General features: G+C 39.3%; 1 protein-coding gene across 5 annotated transcripts in view; it reads left to right on the forward strand.

The window, feature by feature from the left end:
• Positions 1-21,869, forward strand: part of PDLIM5 (PDZ and LIM domain 5) — a 125,931-nt gene that overhangs the window by 37,705 nt on the left and 66,357 nt on the right. For all 5 annotated transcript variants that reach the window (XM_053940846.1, XM_053940847.1, XM_053940848.1 and 2 more), the window contains exon 3: positions 4,299-4,450. In XM_053940846.1, coding sequence (XP_053796821.1) covers positions 4,299-4,450 — 152 coding nt within the window. The remainder of the gene's footprint in view (positions 1-4,298; positions 4,451-21,869) is intronic.

A 21,869-nucleotide genomic window follows, 5' to 3' on the forward strand; every position in this document is an offset into this window, starting at 1 on the left:
ATAATATATAATCTTCAAATATTATTTATAAATCTTCTGTATCTGCTGAATATTTTTTAAATCTGAGTGGAAAAAAAAATAAATGGAGTTTATTTCCATTGCGACAAGAAATATGGGCACAGAAGGGAAAACGCGGACCGGCTTTCAGAATGGAAGTCCGGAATGGAGTCGGCAAAAGAGAAAACCCGGACTGGGTTACAGGTGGAGGCCGGAACGGAGTCAGCTAATCGGACTATCTATGCAGTTTTGGGTCGAATGTGTACACAATTTGGCATATGTAATCTTCATTATGTATTACAATTTAGTGTTTGTAGTGGTAATGTATGGTTTGGCCTCGAAGAAGTGTCAAAAGGGAGGTTCGCAGGGTCTGCAATCTGAAAAAGATCCTTAATTATTTCAAATGCTCAAATTCCTCCTGCTGTGTTCAGTGTAGATGTTTTCTTTTTTTATATAGTTGTGATAATATTCCTCTTGCACTGGTGGTAAAACTGCGCTTGCAGCTTCAGTCCCACTTCAATACAGGTGGTTCGGAAGCCGGGGTTAATGACTGATATGAACGATGGTCAAGCGTGTGAGACAGCCCACTCAGCAGACTTTGTTTGGTCATCAGCAAAACAGTGTGATTTACTGTTTGGCGCTTACTTTTATAGGCAGTTCTAATGCCTCAGGTTTAGACAGCCCCTGGTCTAATCTTTACGCCACTTAGACTCTGAACTAGTGAAATGCTTGTACTTTAGGAGAGACGTTATTGGTTGAAACCTCTGTCAGTCAGCCCAGAGGCTGGTTTAGTGAACTGGGCTGGGTTTCTTATTTATAACCGGATTAATGCTCAGTAGAAATCAGCTTGTACTGCAACAGCTGACCAGTACTTTCAGGGAATACTCACTCTCTGGCTGAGATTTCCTAGGAGTATCAACCTCACCTCTCCTGCTTAGTGACTCAGCTCTCTTATTCAGAATCAGTAGGTGTTACTTAGAAGTCTTATCCACTCCGTCTTGATAAGGAGATTACTCTGGCATCCCTCTGTGTGTGCAGTTATTCACACTCTTGTCCAGTAATTTGCTTTGATAAGTCTCTGACAGCTTCACCTCTTAGACATAATGAGTTCTCTGTCTGTACAGCAGGACCCATGGACATAGCTAGGGACTCTTCACACTTCTCAGGACCTATTTTTAGGGAATTTCATCCTGGGATTTTACTGAAATGATTTTACAGTGGTCTCCCACATGCACTTGCAAAGAGTTTCATCCTCTTAGGCAACAGTTTAAGAATGACCTCTTGAAAGTCAGGTGCTTGGTTGTAGGTTGTTGTGTGTTGGCCACTAGAATTAAACAGAAAATATTTGGCTTTTTTTTTTTTTTTTTTTTTTTTTTTTTTTAATTAAGGAATTTGTTTTCATTTACATGCCCAGGAATGGTAAGGCCACCCACCCTTCCATGAAAATAGTTATCCTGAAGCTGGCTTTGAAGTCTTAGTCCTGAGCAGTGTGTAGGTTGCTTTTTTCTTTTTTCATCACAAATTACAACATGTCAGCATCATGTGCATTTGCACACGTTCTGAGAAAGCTAAATTTTATTGACAAATCACAGTGATCCATTTGACCTTTAGCTTTTAGCACCCTTACGTTCCTTTCCCTTTTCCAGACCTTGATGGCAAATGTCAGCGTGCTATAACATATCGGTTTATGGCAGGATCTGTTTATGGCAGGTCCCACCCCTCACCCAAAGGTTTGAGGAGCTTTCCTATAAATAGCTATATTGGTCATAGCTTTCTATATGCTTGTGAGCTTCCCTGATTGGTGTTTTATAGTAATCAGGCCTCTTAACTCACAATTTGGGTATGAACACCCAATTTTGGAGGACTTTTGGCTTTTTTGTTGAAGCCTTTTGTAAAAGGATTCACAATACGACTTGAAATTCTTATGACTTTGGCAAGTCAAATAGTTTTTCTGAAATCAGGGTGTCTCCTTTTTCCTTTTCCTCTTACTTTATTTCCTTGCTCTGCTGACTTTTCCTTGTTAGCACTCTCTGGTTTCAACTCTGGCTAAAATAGCTGTGTTGATTTGTAGTGCTGAGGGCCTGGCTGCTATTTTGCATCTGAAGATATGACATATCTTCAGACATGTCAAGATATCCTTGATCACAGGCCTCTTCCTTCACCGGTTTAACATCAAATGGGAGAATTTTTCTGATTTTGTTGAAAATTTTCTCTGTTTTTTATCTGCTCAGGATTGCTACTGCAATCAGCAAGTATGGAATTGATGTTGAAAAATGCCAGCAGTGATAGCATGTGAATTTTCTTGGGTTTAGTCTATATATTGTCAAATGGCAATATTTTTGGAGTTTTGCATTTGCATACGTCTTGCAACATTACACAATGTTTTTTCTAAGATAAAGTATTTGTCTTCAGATGCCATCCAATACACGTCGCAGCTGTCATGTATTTCTGGTTGCTTGGATTTTAGGAAAGCCTTAACCATATCAGACAGGCTGATGGGACACCTTCCACAGGTTTACCCTACACAAATGCAGAGATTGAGCCCCTCATATTTCATGCATTATTATCTCTTTACCCACAGACCGTTTTCAAGACATAACCTCACTTCTCCTGTTGAAGTGAATGATGTGTAGACTGGTGGCTGTACTTTGTAAAGTAACAAAGAACCAAAACTTCTTGGTCCCTACTGCATGAACTAAAACAGGGGCAGTTAAAAAACAAAGGAGATGAAAACCTTCCTTTGGCGTACCTTTGAAAAGTCGTAGAATCATAGAATTGTCAAGGTTGGAAAAGACCTCTAAGGGTCACCACCTCCAACTGTCAAGATAGCAGCACCACCATGTTAACCACTAAACCATGTCCTCAGGTGCCTTATCCATGCATATTTTGAGCACTTCTAGGGATGGTGATTCTACTGTTTTCCTGGGAAAGCCTGTTCCAGTGCTTGACAATGCTTTCCATGAAGAAATTTTTCCTAGTATCCAAACTAAACCTCCTATATTATGACATGAGTTTGCTCTCATCCTGAAACTTGTTAGCTGGGAGAAGAGACTGACCCCCATGTCTCTACACCCTCTTTTCAGGCAGTTGTGGAGAGGGATGAGGTCTCCCCTGAGCCACCTTTTCACCATGGCTGAATATCACCAGCTCTCAAGTCATGTGCTAAAACACCATTTTGGTTCAAGGTGAATTCTACTTTTGGAAATGAAGATAAAGTAATTCTACTGTTTGCAGCACTTCCCTAAAAGTAGTGATTTCTTTAAGGAACAGACTCATGCTTGCAGGCAGAGGACAGAGTTGTGAGGTTTTGCATGCACAGCACCAGCAGCTACTACATTTCTGCTGTAATATAGGAGATACTTTTGGAAACATAGAGGGAATTTACACCGTTCAGGATATTTTTTCAGCCTGCTATAAAATAATTAGAAGATTGATGATCAGGGATATAAATCAGTGCATAGATTTTACTATGTGTTAATTTCTGTTTCTGTTCTTGGGAATGAAGGTAGTTGAAATTCAGTTGCATCAGGTGAAAAGATTGATTTATTGTTCTGTTGGGGCCAATAGTGTAAAAACTTTACAGGGGTTTCTGTTGCAATATTGTTTCATTCAAGTGGACCAAAGGCAGTTGAACTGAACTTTGGCAGTGGCCTTGATCAAAGAGTTAGACTTCTCAAGAGGCTTTTCTTATCCTGATCTGAATATACTGAAGGTCATTGGGGCCTGTAAACCTTGTGAGAGAAAGGCAAAACAATGTCCTGCAAGCAGCCTGTCTGTGATGTTGAACTTTTGACTTTCTAGTAGCTGTAGCTGGGGAAAAGTCAGTTTCACTATTAACAGAGTCTTCTCTGCACATGACCAGTCATTGGCAAATAAATGAACTTTGAAGAGATTTTTAAGTGGAAACTTTAGAGTGGAAAAAGCTGGTTTATAGCTCCTTTTGTGAGAAAAATTTCATGTATGAAGAGAAAGGTGGCTGGAACTTGGAGTGCAGGAAACTGAGTGCCTGTCCCTGCTTGTGCCTCTTCGTGAATGTCCATAGCTTCCAGCCAGTAAAGTAGAAGTGGAGCTTGATTTTGAAAAACAGGCTATACTGTGCAGTTCTTTCCTGTCATTGAAGTGAAATAAGAATGAATTACCTATAGGTATTGCAGCAATTTTCACAGGACTCACAAATGAGAAAAGATGTCTTGTTTTTTTCTCTTTCCATGAAACAGCACTGTGAATAAAATATTGTGATTTTGTGTTCAATAAACATAAACCGTCCAAGTTTCTCATTTACCATTCTTGCAATGTTTCAGCTTAATGATGGTGGCAAGGCAGCCCAGGCACATGTGGGGATTGGTGATGTGGTTCTCACCATTGATGGGATAAGCACGGATGGGATGACTCATCTAGAAGCACAAAACAAGATCAAGGCATGTACAGGCAATTTGAACATGACTCTGCAAAGGTAAGATAGCTTCTTCTTTTTTTAAAGAGAAGTGATTATCATGCTAACAGTGGTTTGGCGGATATAAAAAATATGTAAGTGGTTTGGCAAAGTCTATGGAGTTAAATGTCATATATGCTGCTATAGCCTATAGTCTGTCTTGATTTACAGCATTTAAGAAAACTTATTAGATGTTAATTATGTGGCTTGACAAAGACTTTTTCCAGCTTTATGTCACCCTTCTATTTCTTCTTTGTTTTGTTTAATTAATCTGTTTAAAAGCAAGTCTTATTAATGCCTTTTTCCCCTTCCACAAGTGACTAGAACATTTTTTTGGGTCAAGGCCTACAGCACCATTCTTACTGGCTAACAGAATGATAGATTTAAATAGTTAACCCTTTAGTTAAATGTATCAAAATACTTCTGCTCAGAGTCTGGGAGATGTTTCCACCATGATGCTACCACTATGTCACTAAGTAGCAGCCTCCCTTTGCTAATTGAAGTGCCTGCTATAGAAGTTGCAGCTTGGCCCAATTTCAATACTAAATCATAGAATTTATTGAATCCCAGCATATCTCTGGTATAGCCTGGGGCTGTGTTTTGGGAGTGTTTTGCAGGAGAGGAGCAGGAGGCTCACATATGGGTTATTGAACCTGAAGTAGAATGAGCAACAGCATAAGCAATAAATTCCTCCTATTCTCAAAAGCCTCCCAGGGCTACCTGTCTTTTGCTAGAAGACTAGCTAGGAGATTGGCCTGTGAATCCATCACATAGGGAAAAGCATCTCTTCTTGTTTTCAAAGAAAATAGCAGCAGTTGTAGGCCATGATTGCTGTTCAGGCCTGCCTTCAGCAGTGCAAAGTTTCTTGATGAGGTACCATAACTCTTCACCAGTTATTGACTGTTTTTGGGGGCAAATTATCCTCCCCTTAACGAAAGGACTACATCTTTCAGTGAATTAATCAGTGTTAGAATAAAAAGAGATTATGTGGTTGCAGATCTGACAACCATCCATCTCGAGGGTGGCAGTTGCTTGTTCCCAGCCCTAAGTGCCATGTATTTGAATGGTTGTGTGAGTGCTCTCTTCTGTAAGAGGCTGCAGCACTACTTGTTGTTTCTTGTTTTTCCCATTGTCCTGTACTTTGGTGCTTAGCTACCCTGACTAAGGGATTTCCTTTGCTCAGTCTGAGGAAAGGAGTACCTTGTGGTGTGGTTTGTGCCTAGGGCATCTCCCTGAGTGAAACTTGTAAAGGTGGCATTAAAAGTTTCTTGATGAAAGACAGGTATTATACCAGCTCATTAGAAAAACTACATGTTGTATCTAGTGTGTCATTTGCTTTTCTGACTCCCAAGGAGACGAGCAGGTCGCTCAGAAATGCATTTTCCAGGACCCACTGAGTCACTGCAGCCAACCCACTGCAGGGTGGGTTGGCCCACTTTCTCCTGTCACCATAATTGTATGGGCAGGGTTAATATTGGATATAGGAAAGTCACGGCAGGTGTGTCCCAGTCAGGTAATAACTTGTCTGAGGCTGCTTCTGGTTAGGTACAGAGATAAGTGGTTTGAGAATCAAATTAATCATGAGTTAGCCTGATCCCCTGCTTTCTCAGCCTTCCTACCTAGTGTAGCATCTGACTCACCACTGTTGGCTACCCGACAGCTGAAGGCTAAGTCAGGATCAGACTAACAGGGATCAAAGGAATAGCCTTGGTCCTGGCATCTGGGTGTGTGACAGATGTGTCTTGTGACTCTGCTGCTTTGTAGTCTCTTGGTCTAAGCTGTTTTGAATTCTGCCTGTATCCCAAGAAACCAAAGGTGTAGGCAGTGTTCTCCTGGTTCCTCTGCCTGTGAAAATTTCTTTGCCCTGCTGTTTATTTGTTCTTTATAGCCTGGAAGAAGATGCTTCTTGGAGTCAGACTGACTCATGCTAACTGGAGATGCTGGCTGCCCATGGGAAGGGAGCTTGAGAGTATAAACAGGGTGGCAAGATAAGCCATTTTAATATTGAGTGTTCTCCATAATTATATTTTTCTGTTCTGTTAGGTTTTCACTTGGCTTCCTCTCTTCTTCATGTGCAAACTAGAAAAAATAAAATTAAGAGAAACTAAACCAGGGGCAAGAATTAGCTTATTTGGGAGGTTGGAAGGGATATTTAAAGTACTGCCTTCAAAATCTTTACTTACAGATTTAAAGCAGTATATTTATGTAGGCAGATATGCAAGTGCCCCTTGTGGAAAACCAATTCAGATGTTTTGTAACTTGTAATTGAATGTTGGCAAAATATTTGACGGGCAAATAAAAGCTTCCCTTTGTTCTGTGTAAGGCAGTATCACAGCTAGGTTTTTTAAACATGGAATTGTTGCCCTGGAAAGGAGCTGGAGGTGCAGTTGGAGGTGCAGCTGACACAATTGCAAGTCCACTTTGCTTAGAGGTTGCTCAAGTACAAATGGGCAAAATTGTGCTTTGCCAGCCCTGTGTGCAGTAGTAGTTGCTTAACATTTGCGTGTGTTCGCAAGTATTTTCAGGTGTATGTCTTTAAAATCAATAGGCTTTGTAAACAAGTCTCATTGTTTAGTATAGAAGATATATCTTTTTTTTCAGTTCTGAAATGAAATCTGAATGTAGGCATGTTACTTGCTCATTTTTCATATTATATTGTAGGTTCACAGTTTGTGGTAATTGGGGTGGGGCTGTGGCCAGCCTCATCCGCAGTGAGCTGTGAAAAGCAGGTGAGCAGCATTGGCAGCAATGAGCCATGGAGTGCCCAGGCGCACTGACCATCACCAAAGGGAACAGAGGGCACACAGGTGCCATGCATGGACATGAGGGGTATAAAAGGTTGGGCTGAAGAAAAATAGGGGCTGTCACTTGAAGCCTTCTTCAGTGGTGTGCTGTTACTCTGTATGGGTTGACGCTTTCTGAAATTGTCTGGAGATACTCTGTGTATCGTGGCCATCTCAACTGCAACGTGTGCTGTGACATTATATGACTCAAAAATATGGAGTGTGGGTTTTTTCTCTTCTTTTTATTTTGTAACTTGCTATTTTAGTTTCTTGATAAATCTCTTCCCCCCTCCAATTTTTGTTTCCCTCCCTTTCTGAGATCTTGCTCTTTTGCACCCCCATATTTCATTTTCATCTAAAGCCATTCCAGTTTCCCATTAGGACAGATGGAAACTAGATGCTTGCTTTTTGGATATATGGGTATATTTTCAAGTTCAGTAACTTAGCATGGACTTTCATAAATAAATCTCTAAGTTGCTGAACAGCTAAAAGCCACCACCTATTTTTAAAATATTATTTTTGGGGACTGTTTCTTCAGAGATTTGCCTTAATGATTCTTTGGGAGTGAGAAGGATAAAGAATTGTGGATTTCTGCAGATGAATGAGATCATAATACCTGTGAAACTTCTGTGAAAAGTGTCAGCAATGCAGGGATAAAAGTAAAAGAGGAAAGATGGAAAGTCTTGGGCTTTGTTTTTCCTATAAGACAGAGAACATATTTATCTCTCTATTTAGTAAAACAGATCTGCATGGGTATAATTTGCTTTGTAAAGGAATTTCTTTCACTCTGTCCATAAATTTACTAATTTAGGACAAAAGGCATTGAGATTGCTTGGCTTAGGAAGTGAAAGGAGGGTTCTCCAGGTTGTTTACTCCTCTATTGCTATATTGCAGTGCTTCTCTGTTTGGGTGAAAAAAATTTTCTGGGTGCAGTAAGCTGGCAGTGAGCAGTTACTGTAGTTCTGATTCCAGCTCTTCAGTGAAGGAACACAGCTGCCACAAAGCAATAGATGAATTTAAGTGATGGCCGCGGGCTTGTTGGGTTTTTTCCCTAAATCTTTTTAAAGCATGGGGTTGCCCAAGTATCACAGGTGAAGCTGGGGCCTTCTGGGTATTCTTGATGTCCTACAGGACTCAGAGACAAAATTTAGTTGAGCCACAGGGCTGAGTTGTGCAGTTGGTAAACTCAAAAGCCATGATATTTGTTTTAGCTGCCTGCCTGAGTATGAATCTTTATTGTACTGTCCTCCTTTATCTTTTTGGTTTTTCTTTCAGGGATCGTGAAATCTAGGCTTTTAGCTTAAGGGCAGCTGAAATTCTCATGATTTAAGATGGGGTAAACAAGAAAAAAATGCTCATGGATCATTTGAATTCTATTTTGTAAGATCTTTTTTCAAGTTAACAAATTTGGAAAGGGTTTTCAGCAGTAAGATTAGCTTTTTTCTTACTATTTTTTGTTTAATTTATAGGCTTCACTTTAGATGGTGGTTAAAACTCATGTTTCAGTTCTATGAGTCATAGGTTCCTTGGGTGGGTATTCTGTTTCCCTAAACCATATATGGACGAGCCTGAAGAAAAGTATGATAAGAATGCATTCTGAAGTCCTATATTTTTCTCCCCACTTTAGTCATCATAATTTCCTATACATAGGTATTTTGACTTTAGTTTGGTTCTTCAGTGATTTGCTTTTTTAGAAAGATAGAAGCTTCATTATCCTATGCCAGCTGAACAGAGACAATTATAATTGGTTGAAAGATACCACAGCTTCCAAGTAATTTTTTCAAAATCTGAAAATTTTTTTTTTTGCTGTCATTCTTTTTGTAATACTAATTCTTATGTAACTTGTTTCAGAAATGTCAAAACTTAGTGCTGAATGATTAAGGAAATAATTTCTTTTTAATTGAGAGAGCTGAGACACAAAAAATTTACAGAACTCAGTTGAGGCAGTATGGCTTGGTATGTGTAAACAAACTGTATATTGGTAGTTCAAATGCTGTTCAAAACTTTTGGGAATTTATTCCCCAAGGCTAGTTTACTTTCAGTCATTAATACTAGCTTTCAGTGGTTATGCCTGAAAATAACTAGGTGAAAAACAGTGCCTCCCAAACAGACATTCTCATCTCTTGTTTAGCCATGTCACTAGGCTTTGAGGTGTCAGCTGTTCAGGTAGCTCACTCAGTGGAGCCTGCTGAGACTTTAAACAATCATGGAGAGCTTTCTGTTACTGACTGTGGCCTTTTTGTACTGTGCATTGCAATGCAGTCAGCTGGGTCGTCTTAAGTCCTCCTGTTTTATCTCGCTCTGAAATTCAGTGATATTGGGTTGAAACATTGTCCAAAGAATTCAAAGCCAATGAATGATGCTGTTTTTTTTTTTTCATCCAAAGGTTGTTGTATAAATCTATGTACTTGTTGGAAGCAAAGTAGGAACCTTTTGCTCCTAATTTAGGAGCTGAGCAAGTTTAGCTAGCTAAGCCATGCCTTTGGAAAGCCTGCCCACACACTAAATGAATGGAAGGGTACAGCTCTTGCTTCCAGCTGAAATTCAGAGTCATCTTGTACATAGCACTTTCCTGCTGGTCAGGTAGCAATTAGATGAACCACAGAACATGCTGCAGCTAAGTGAATCCAACAAACTAAAAGCTTGCTTGAAAGTTCAAAGGAGAATTGCTGGGATCAAAGTGGAAGGTTGCAGGGTAAAAAGCAGAGTTCAGTGACTTGTACAGGATGATACCTACCCATCTGCCAGGAAAATGGGTGGGACTGAGGGCGAGTTAAGCAACAGGAATAGCAGCCTTTCTCACGTTGTGTACCTTAGAGTTTTGCTGGGAATCTTTAGAGCTGCAAAAGATTTGTAAAGGCTGTGCAGTTTCTTAAGGTTGCTGCAGTAAGTAGCATAGGAACATAAAAACAGTAGTAGATATAGATGGTGGACAATGGCAAGTACCATTGGTAGATTGCCATTTACTGAAACAAAGGCAGATTTCTATTTACTGAACATGAAAATATTTCCTTCAAATTAAAGTTTAAAGATGTTTTTTCACTTTTAATTTCAGGTACATTGTTCTCTGGCCCCCATATAGTTAATACCACCTCAGGAAGTTGAAAATCCAGCAGAGGGAGTTAAAGAAGAAACCATTAACATCATGTTGGTGTTTTGGTTTTCCTTTTAGTTTTAGTTTGCTTGCCTCCAGGGAAATGCAAAATATCACCTCTGAGTTGCAGCAATTGCAGCCATTTTACCATTATGTTTTTGAGGTTTTGTCAACAAAACTATATTGTGGTGGGTTAAACCAAGGGCAGTCATATTAGGTGGATATTTAAAAACATCACCTTCTTTTGTGTGAAAACGAGGAGGCCATCATCAAGAAACTGTCTCTCACAACCTGAGAGCTTGTAAGTTCAATTTGGGATACATTGTCAAATTCCTAACCTCACAGTCCAAGTCCTTGATGGAATAAAGGTTGGTAAGGTTGCTTGGGAGAGTAGCTCAGGTGTTATAATCAGCAGAAGCTGATAAAAAGCTGGGGAGGAGGTAAATTGGGACATCGCTATTTGAACAGCAGTGAGGGATTGTGGTGGAGGTTTGCACCTGAGAGTCCCTTGTGAAAATGAAGGGAGGAAAGCTTTGGATCCTAGAAGTTCTCATCTGTTTGCAATGGATCAAGTGGCAACTAAAGTGCCTTAATTGGTCATCTTGCTTTTTTTGCCTTAACCAGTGAGAAACATCTGTGCAATTGCTTTATATGAACTGTTGCATAGCACAGATGTCTGACAAATACAGCAAAAAGTAATTCTGAATTTGACTCTTAGTTTGTTTCTTAAAAATACTACTTGTTTTCAGACAGGGAAGTCAAGTCGGGGTTGGTTTGTGGAGGTTTTTTGCTTGTTTTGGGGTTTTTTTGTGTTTGTTTGTTTTAGTAATTTTGCTGACTCTACAGATATTTGTTTTAAAGCCTGAACCCATGCATATCTTTCAGATATGTTTGGATTAGCCTAAAAATAAATGCTTATCACATGTTGTTATTATATAGACTGCATTCTTCCATTCCTATATTTAAGATCAATATGAAAGTACTTGCCTTCCATTATAGTTCTGCTATAGCGATTAAACCACTGTGATGTATAATTATGCTTTTAGAAAACAAAAATTAAATTGTTAAAGCAAAAAAATGCAGTGCAAAAAACATGGCTTTACACAAGCAGATCATTAGTAAGGTAATAGCTTTGGCTTGATGTTTAGGTGTACAGTAATTTAGAAGCCTATTTTCACTCTATTATAAAACTAAAATAAAACAAATCTGTATTCTGGTTTAGATCTGACACAATTAATTTCTGTCTGTGAAGACAGGAACAGTGAAGGTTCATTCTCATATATTTTTCCTGAAATGACATAATTCAGTAGGAAGTATCTCATTGCGAAGGCTGCAGAAAAAAACAGTGCAAGATCATTTTGTAGCTGTGTGATGCTTGACTGCATCAGTTGCTGGTGAGAGACCTCAGGAGTTGAGGCAGTATCTGGAAATTAGATAATCTTACTTGATCTTGGCATGTGCTAGATGGACACTGTGCCTCAGTATACAAGGTGAGGATGGGCTTCCAGTGCCCTGCCTAATGGATAAAAGACATGATAATGGTAAATGACTGCTTGTGATTTAGAATAACTTTCTGGAATACCAATGACTTTCTCCTGTCTTACAGAATGAAAAAAAACCCAAAACTGAGTTGAGGAGTACATCTGCAGACAACAGGGAATTGCTTAATGAACTCCGCATTGTTCAGTTCATATGTTCTTGCTGTAAGCAAGAAGTAACATTTGCAAGCTGAAATTTAATACAGAAAGCATCTAGGCTGAGTGAGGTTGTGACTGGTGACTGTTATTTAACAGCATTTTCCAGCTTGCAAACTCCTTTAAGTAAGTTTTGCTTTATGTTGCTTTATATTCTGCATGTTGCAAAGCCTTCTCATTGCTGTTGAAGGGTGGAAGCAGAATGTGAGATACGTGCTTAAACACCCCCACACTAAAGAGAACTTTAGTAGCATAGATGCTTCTAAGGAGTAGAGTGAATTTATTTCCCAAACATTAAATATATGTATTTTAGGAACGTCGGAACACAACTAAGCTAAACTTCATTATGGAAATCTAAAAAAAAACCTCTTGAAAACCACAGGAGTTAATTTTGCTGACTATCAATATCCCTGTGATGTACAATAAAGCTTCTGCTTAACAGGTACAAGTGCCAACTTCCTACACGATGGGAAAGGAGTCCCCACTGACACTGCAATATTAAGTCAGCCTTTCTGTGGCAATTATATGCCAGGTGCTTTGGACTCTGCCACTGTTATCAAGAGCTGTTGTGGCTGTATAAAGACAATCCAGGCACTTTTTACTTGTCATTATCTCTTCACACAGGAGATGCTGAAAGATGGTGTTGATTTCTGGGGGTGGGGAGGAAGGGACATTGGTTTGGGGTTCATTTTGGGTTTGTTTTAGAAAAGGGCAGAAATGGAGCTGTGGAATAGTTCAGATATTGAAGACTGATAGGAAAGCAATGTTGTTTGCTCTTAGTGTGATTTCCTGGCTAAGTTCTGCCTTTTAGTTTTTCTGAGGAAAAGGTTCGTAGCTGTGTTTCAGGAAGCTCTTTTGGTTACTGCTTTCCTCTCATTTATATAAATAATCCACAGAGGGGAGTTTAGGTTTGTTTTTTTTTTTCTTTAATGAGTTACAGAAAGCCATCAGAAAAGTTATATTCTTAGGTTTTTGTAACATTTTGTTTCATTTGAAGTGATTTTAATGAAGTAGTATTCTCCAGGAGGCCTTTGATGCAATTATGGCTTTCATTTCCTTATTTTCTAATGGACTTCTGTGGTATTCATGGTGACAGTCACCAATATCCCATACGCACTGCAGCATAATGTAGAAAAACATATTTTTGTTTCTCTAGTAATAATACCTGCTGTAGGCAGGTGCTGATTACAGCTGTTTTAAAATGCTATATTACTTTCAAAATGTCCTCCATTACTGATCTTACTATATCAGGTGCGTTTTTATTTGTCAGGACTGATGTAGTGGTTAAGCATAGGTTTTAAATTTTTAGTTCCATTTCTGCTTTTGCAACAGACTTGGCTGGGCCTTAATGTTTGATTTCTGAAAACTAGACATTTCCTCTTGAGAAGATAACCTTTATTTGCCTTTCACGTAGTCAGATCTGATCTTATTTGATAGCCATCGAGGCTCTGAGGGCTTCAGTAGAAGATACTAAGAAAACTAAAGTATCACAATGATAAATCAGGGATGACTATTACCAGTCATTTTTGCTTAGTTCCTTGTGAAATAAAGTGTGTGTTCTCCCCTCAAATATTCTCTTGTTAAGAGCCCCATAGGCAAACACTGCTTGTTGCAGTTCTTAGTTTTTGTTAATGATGTAGATCTGCTACATCTGATGTAGATCCTTTCAACTGTATTCAAAATAGTATTTTGGTTTTGGAGTGCACATAGGTTTCATTTCCCAAAGTGAAGTTTCCTACAACAAAATAAAATTAGAGGAAAGGTGTGCACCTCAGCGCTCTGATGAAACACGGTAGAGTTCCATGGCCCAGTAAAATAGACCTGAGTTTTTCATCTTCTAATGCTGCTGTTAGCTCAGTATTAGAAGTGAAATCCAGCTTTGCCTGGTGATTGAATAACAGAGCTGTGTATAAATTGGTGTTTTTTTGTTGTTTTTTTTTTTTTTAATATCCCCGCTGCATCACGTTTTCCAGTGGAGTGTGTTTTAGCCTGACACTGAATAGGATGTGTTTCAGTGGATGTGTTCAGGACTGAACACTCAGCGTGAAAAATAACAAGAGAATTAAAAACCATAGGGTTTGCTTTGTCTGTGTGTTGTATCAGTGAACCTGTTAGTCTGGTATCCAGACCCGCTGTGGCTGCTTTCTGATGATTCAGCCTGAGGGGGGAGTGAGAACTAAAGCAGGCCTTGTAACACCTGCACGGTGAGAACCTGGGTGCTTACACAAGACTTGTGGGTTTGATTATCACAAACACTTGTAACTAATAATTAAACTGGGGTCTTATAGGCGTTGGTTCATGTATCTATCAACATAATTCTTGTCTCAGACAGGCTAACAACATTGAGACGTTTTTGCTGTATGTAGGTGAAAAATATTTTCTCACACTGATTTTTTTTTTTCCAATTGCACTTTCCTCCAATTTTGGTGCACAGTGTATCCCCAGTTTTACCTAATTCACAGTGAGTTGTTCAGGCAGAAAGTCAGACAGTTTTCTTTACTTAATTCTGTGCACCCTCTCTGCTTTTGGGAGGGTCTTTACCAGATCTGAGCCTTTGTCATCTTTGTGGTTTGAGACTTGAGACAGGAAGTCTTCAGGATTCATCTGACACTTCAGTTTAGTCAACAGCTGAATCCTTATTCCCAGCAGGAAAAAAAAAAAAAAACTGCAAGCCCTTTGTCTTTTCAGTTGCTCATGTGCAAATTCTTTCATTCATGGAGATGCAGCAATTTTTGGCCTTGAAAGGACTTTGGCTCCCTGCTGGGGCAGAGGCCCAGAGGACGTGCTTTCCTCCTGACTTCATGGTGCTTCTGGTGGAGTCCTGTGTTGCAGCCTCTGCCCAAAAAGTGCTCAGAAAGGACAGTTTCTCTTCCTTCCTGTGATGAGTAAGGAGGTTTGAGAGACCCTGTCTCAACTTCATAAAAATTGTGAACTGCCCTTTTAACCTGATGCATTTGTTTGGTGTTTGTGCCACAATGCTCCTCTGTCTTGCACATGACCTGACGCCACTGGCTGCTGCTGGAGATGTCAGATCCTTGCTCTCCTCAACCCCGAGGCAACTAATCTACAAGGGAACTGTTCCTGCCAGTTTCAGGCAGCTCTGGGAAGCAGGAATTGGGATGTAAAGAGAAGCAGGGAAGCAATTGTCAGTAAGAGTATTATATTTCAGAGAATTAGGAATCTTTCAAGTAAGGACAGCATAACTTTTAGCAGAAGTGGCACATCTGCAGCACAGAGATGTTAGGGTTGGATTATTGTGCTGAATGAGATCTCTTCTGCAAGGATAAGAGATGACAAAAACTTGCCTTTGCTTCTGGTCCATGGGAATTTACCAATAAAACAAGTAGCAATAAATTTATTGAGATGAAATTTAAAAAAAGTTATTGATATATCTCAAGAACACTTTAGGTAATCATTTGTCCACTTAAAAATCTGGGCCGTTTTCTTCACTTGCATAAATTCTCAAAATGGAACTCATAGATATAGTGAGGGATTTATGACTGCTTGAACCAGAACTGAATCTGAATGGTTTGTTTTTACTTAGTGACATCTGCTTATGAATGGAGTAAATTATTCTTGTTCTTGTATATTTTCTCAGTTTAGGCTTAATTACACTTGATGCTAACAGTGTTTGATCCCTACTTTGTAAAACACTGGTATATGTTAAGCTTTAGCTTAGCATGTACCAGTTAGCTTTAGCATTCCTGTGGCTGTTTTAGCTGAGCAGAGTTTGTCTGTTAACATGAAATCTCCAAATAATTTCTATTTCTTACATTTAAATTTACAACAGATTTATGTTTTCATATTTTGGAATCTTTGATATTCTTCTTAATGCCTCAAACTTCTAAGTTTATGATGTCTGCTGAGTATTTTCTCACACAGTTTTGGCAAACCTCAATTTCCTCACATTTCAAACTCTTGCCAAGATACAATTTGAATATAACTTGGAAAACAAGTTATATTCAAACAAACAACAAAACCCCATGAAAATTTGATGTCATATTTATGTGGGTGTGGCTGAGGACAGAATCTTCCAAAATAAAATAAATGTGCACTGTGAGAGGTTATAAGCCATTGCCTGAGAGGCACGAACTTTATAGAGAATCTATGTCAGCAGCTAAGACTGGTTTGAAGCTGATATTTGATGTTGCTTTCTGTTTGGAATAAACTCTTCACCAAATAGTTAAATGGATTTTCTGAGTGGCAATTATTTTCAGGGATTGCTTCTTTGGCCTAGTCTGTCGTTTCTGTTTAACCTGTGACTGGTTGCTGCTCTGTAAGAGAGACCATCTTGGCAAAAAGGAATGGATTATACAAGTAATGTGAGTTTCATTATAGGGGAGAAGGACTTTTAACACTCAATGTCTTCTGGAGGGAAAATGACCAAACCTAGTCAGTCAGTCTGTTTATTGACTGTATATTATCGTTTTTAGCTCCTAAGCTTCTATGCAAAAAATGGAATGTAGTATATATTCTTAAAATGTATTACAGAGTGTAGGAAGCCAAAGTTTTAATGAGGACAGTGACTTCAGAGGTAACTAATGCTGCTTGATTGCTAACAGATTATTTTTCCTTTACATACAAAGCCCCTGCACATGAGCAGACTATAAGTCTCAGTGACACAGGAGTCACTAAAATGCATGTACTGGGATAAATATAATGTATAACAGGTTTTGCAAGTACAAAAATGTGTAATATTTTCCATTCAAGGCCTCTCAAGTGCTGAAATTTTTAAGTGTGCCTGCTGTCGGTACTGATCTTGGAGACTATTGACTGAAAGAGTTGCCAGTTATCTCCTTTCCAAGTCTTGGCAGGAAGGTGATGACTGGACAAGTCAGTCATTATCCACAAAGTCTTCTTAACTCATAAGTGACTGTTCCATTAACTTGATGATTAAGTGAATCCTGGACTAATATTTCTGTGTTGCATCTCTTGGAGCTGCCTATAAAGGAGCACTGTTGAATAACTTAATTATGTAGAGAGTATGGTTATGGGGTTTTTGTATCTTTTGCACTTGGCTGACGGGAGCTGTCCTGGAGAATAAAGCTGCTAGTGCAATTTGAGCAAGTTGGAGCAAGGGCAGTTTGAAGTTTCCCTTGTGGCAGGGCTGCTAGACTCAGGTGGCACAGTATTGTGAACAGGGGATTATTTGGAACTTGGGACAAAATCAAGTTTCAGCACAATAACACTGTCGTTAAAAAACAACAAAGAAAAAAAAGAAAAATCAATATGAAATCTCGGTTACCCTATAAGAGGGTATTTTGGCAGGAAATGGAACTAGGGAGAAGAGAATTAGATGTCTCATGTAAGTGGCACTTTCTAGCCACTTTTGTGAAAAACGGTTAGGTTGGGTTTTATTTAGGATCCAGATAAATCTCAGAATATCTTATGTAAATTAATAAAATACGTGATTCACGTTATTTCTTTATTTTAGTCAGAAAGCAATAATCCTTACTAATATTAGCCACTAAGATTAGCTATTTTTGCAATACACCATATAGTTGTTGCTTACAAATCCTATGGTATGCAACATGCAGAGGTGAGTGGAGGTAGAATGCTAGTGCTGAAATTAGTAATAATCAATTCAATGTTATTGTTGATAATTTTAAAGCTGGTGAGTGGTGTGGGGGGAAGGTCAGGAAAATCATGAACTGATTCAATGGTTTAATCTGGTAGATTTATCTTGGTGGGAAGGATGGATTCATAACTTAGATGCTTGTTTCTTTTTTATACTAGGAAGGACAAATGTATTTTGGGATAAAATATGGTAATAAAGTTTTGAATCCCTCTTGATGTGGAATAAAAAAGGTTCTTTATTTAATGAGAAAGACTTAATCTGCTGTAAAAGATAATGGAGCTTGAGGCATTTATCAGCTTTCCTGGAGAAACATAATACCTTGCAGGGCTGGACCTGGACTGTTTCTCCTATCCACAAGTAATTAGCAGACAGAGCAAGTTGATCAAGATCTGACTAAAGGACACTGTGAAACTATTCTTTCTGGTTGCTTTTTCTTTTTTTTGCAGAAGAGAGATGAAAAAGGTTGTAAATAGTTTGCGTTTTTTTCTGAGGATGTACTCCTAAGTTTCTATTTTAAAATTACACCTTTCATTTTGATCATGATGGTTTTCTTGGCTGAGGTGGGTTTCTTTTTTGCCTCCCATACATTAGCATTAGAGAATGACCCTTTGTTAATAATAGCTGCACACTGTGGGTGAGGCCAAAAGGAAGTATGAGGGCGAGCTGGAGTATTGCAAATATTTGATATTTACTCTTGACTACCCTTTTCATTGTATAATTCTACCCAATGATTTTATTCATGAGAAAAGTGAAGAATTCATCTGATTCTTCTCATGATGCACCATGTTCCTGCGGTTTGGTTTTCTATCTTTTTAAACTCCATGGAAAACTTGTCTCATGATTAGTCACTGAATTAAATTACCTCTTGACATTTTCAGCACTTTTTTTCCTGCCTGTCTATCAGTCTGAGTGGGGTTTGTTTGTGATGTTTTTGTTTGTTTGCTTTAAGTTGCTCTTCCTACAGAGGATCTGTCAGACTTAGCTGCTACATGTGTAGGTAGGTTAAAAAAGAAATAATAGCTACAGAGCATGTCATTAATGATCTAATGCTGTTCCCTGCCTTAGATCACTGTAGATTGCTAATGGTCAGGCAGGCAAAAGGGAAAGCTGGTAGAAATTGGCAGGAGCTGGCAAAAATGGGCCCAGGTGATCAGATTTCTGTGATGGCAGATATGAAAGTCTTTCAATGTGGGATTAGAGAGCTCTTGTAATCAGTCATTTCAAACTCTGTGCTTCTTGAGCCTGTAGGAAAGTCTTGGGTAGGTGAGGACCAGCCCTGGTGAGAGCTCTCCAAAAATCAGGCTTTGTGCATGTGGCTGCTGGAGTGAAGATGACTATGGGATATCACCTATGGAGACCAGAGGGTGGCTGGCACTATTTAATTGATTTCTAAACCATGGTAGCCCAAGCTTTGTGTAAACACATAGAATATTTTTCAGGACTGTGTAGAAATGTTTCCTCATTTTTGCAAAAGACTGCAGAAATCTTAAGTCTTTCACAAGTCAGTGATTTATTTTCCTCCTTGTTTGTGGATGTTTCCCTTTGAAGATAGCACTTAGGCCAAGAAAAAATTGTATTGTTCATTGGTCTGCTTAACATAAATGTGTTATTAAGAGATGTCTAAGCAGCTGAGCTTTTCATCTTTGTCCAAAGAGATCGCGCAAGAAGTGCATGCCTAAAAATTTATGCCTTTCCATGCCTAAAGATTCTTGTAGGAAGCAGCTGAGACCCGTGACTTTATTTGCCATGAAAAAATGCCTTCAGGTAGTAGAATGTGAAGCTGCACTTCTTCCCATGACTTGCCAAGACAATATCTTTTAGTAAAGCAGAATCCATATAAAAATAATTTGCATGATCAAATCTGCCTCCAACTGTTTGTAACTAATATTTTCTGCAGTCAACGAGCCAATACTTTCAAAGCTCTTATATTTCAGGTAAATAATTAAAATGATTAAAATGTTCTCCCCATAACTGCTCTTTTTTTTTTTTTTTTGTTAACATTGAAACAGTGTGTAGGTTCTTCTGTGTGACTGGTTGGCATTTACCATTCACGCTCTGAAGTAAAACCCTTCTACCCATTTCTGGTTTAACTCTTGCAACCCATTCAATACCTTTCTGAAAGTTCAAAGGCTCATTAGCTAGCATGTAAATTGTGATGCCATTGACCTTGCATATTTATTTTAAGCTGTGTCTCTGGTTATTTAGCAAAAGACTTAAAGAAGCAATCTGAAGTCGGCCATAGTTTATCTTCACTTCTTAAAATAACACAGATACCTCAGTGGCATGATCTTTGGTGACATTTTAATTCTATTGGCACACTTTGAAATAGCCAGCTGGGACATCACAGGCAGACATCAGTTTTGAAGCCTTTCAGATACCATCTAAATGCCAAGCTTTTGACTAGTAAAATAATGCATTTATATATAGATTAAACACACAGTAATCAGAAGTGCCTTGCAACACATGTCAGTAATTGTGAACAGCTGCATCAGAGCAATGCAGCTGTTAAAACTCCTTCATGCCCCAGATTACATGTATTTGGTCCAAATTACTCATGGGTCTATCTGTATGCTTTTGGGGGGGATACAGAGAGTCATTTGGGATGCATTCATTTGCTGAAATCAGTCCCTGATTATATTTTATAAAGAGAGTGCATGATATAAGCTGGCTCATAGACAAGTCCGAAAATAATCTTACATCATTCTTGCGCAGCAAGCAAACACCACTGTAACAGAGTTGCAAGGTGCTTGTGTGTCTAATATGCTTTAGTGCTGCTGCCTCCCTTCAGGCCTTAGCTGGATCTGCAAAACACACAGTGCTGCTACAAAAATACCTTATCATGGAATGTCTGGGCTTGGAAAGGATCTTAAAGATCTGGCTCCAAGCCCCCTCCCCTGGGCATGCATGCCTCTCACCTAGACCAGATTACTTGGATCCCTATCCAACCTGGACTTGAAGACTTCCAGGGGTAGGGCATCCACAACTTCTCTGGGCAACTTGTTCCAGTGCCTCACCACCCTCACAAGAAAGAATTTTTCCTCATATGCAGTCTAAAACTAGCCTCTTTCAGTTTAAGGCCATTACCTTTGTAAACAGTTGCTCACCATTTTTCTAGTAGGCTTCCTTCAGACATTGAAACGCTGCAATAAGGTCACTCTGGAGCCTTCTCTTCTCCAGGCTGAATAACCCAACTCTCTCAGTCTTTCCTCATAGGAGAGATGCTCCAACCCTCTGATTATCTTGGTGACCCTCCTCTGGACCCAATCCCTGTCCATGTCCTTCCTGTGCTGGGATCCCAGAGCTGGTGCAGCCCTGCAGGTGGAGTCTCACCAGAGCAGAGCAGAGGGGCAGAATCCCCTTCCTCTCCCATTTGCCCACACTGCTTTGGATGAGCCTAGTACACGTTTGGCTCTCTGGGCTGCAGGCATGTGTTGCCGGCTCATGTCCAGCCTAACATGTAGCAAACCAGTTACAAAATGGAAACAAGAATGCCAGGAGTGTTCTAGCCTCTGCTTTCATCTCAGTGTGTAGCTATAAAAACAGTTTGTAGTAACAGCTGATGTTATTCTGTGCCTGTTGCTGAGACATGTTTTGTGCCAGTGAATGTTTGAGGACTGGAACATTAAGTTGAAGAAACTCTTTCACTGTGATGGAAACCAGTCGTGTTATTGTTTTTGTCATCATGCTGTCTTGTGTCTTGTTTTTCCCTTGGGGGTTTTTATTAGAGGAAGTTTTCAGCAGCCTCTGATTCAGCTGCAGAAAGTTACGCCCTACAAAGGGAGACCAAGAGCAAAGCTGTCAAGGTCTCAAGCTAGGAAATACAGGGGAAGCCTGTATTGGTCGGGGGAGCTTTGCTTTGGAAGTCTGATGTGCTTTGCATGCATTGTAATTTCCTAAGGAATGCAACAACACAGATCTGGTTTTGACTGTGCTACTAATTTACAAAGACCCTGATTAAAAGCTTCCTGAGAATTGCGTAACTGTACTTTCTGTAGTGCTTTGGGACACTGATCCTTTATTTTTGTTTCTTCTCTATACTAGTTATGTAAGGATAAGTGTTTTTAGAAAGATGTCAGAAACTTAATAAAACAATGACTCTCTGCAAATGTTAGGCAAATTTTCCTGCTGCTGATTGAGCGTCCAGTGCTAGGGTTAAGTCAAATGCCCATCGAATTCAACAGTTTAGTGAGACTTCCAGAAAGATAGTGAGCTTGAAGAAATCTGACCCAGGTCCAAAAGTGTTCTGATCAAAAAGTTTTTAAAGTCCTGTTGGTTTACTTGCCAGAACCTG

The sequence above is a fragment of the Vidua chalybeata genome, chromosome 4, assembly GCF_026979565.1.
Source record: "Vidua chalybeata isolate OUT-0048 chromosome 4, bVidCha1 merged haplotype, whole genome shotgun sequence".
In the NCBI taxonomy this organism is placed as follows: Eukaryota; Metazoa; Chordata; class Aves; order Passeriformes; family Viduidae; genus Vidua; species Vidua chalybeata.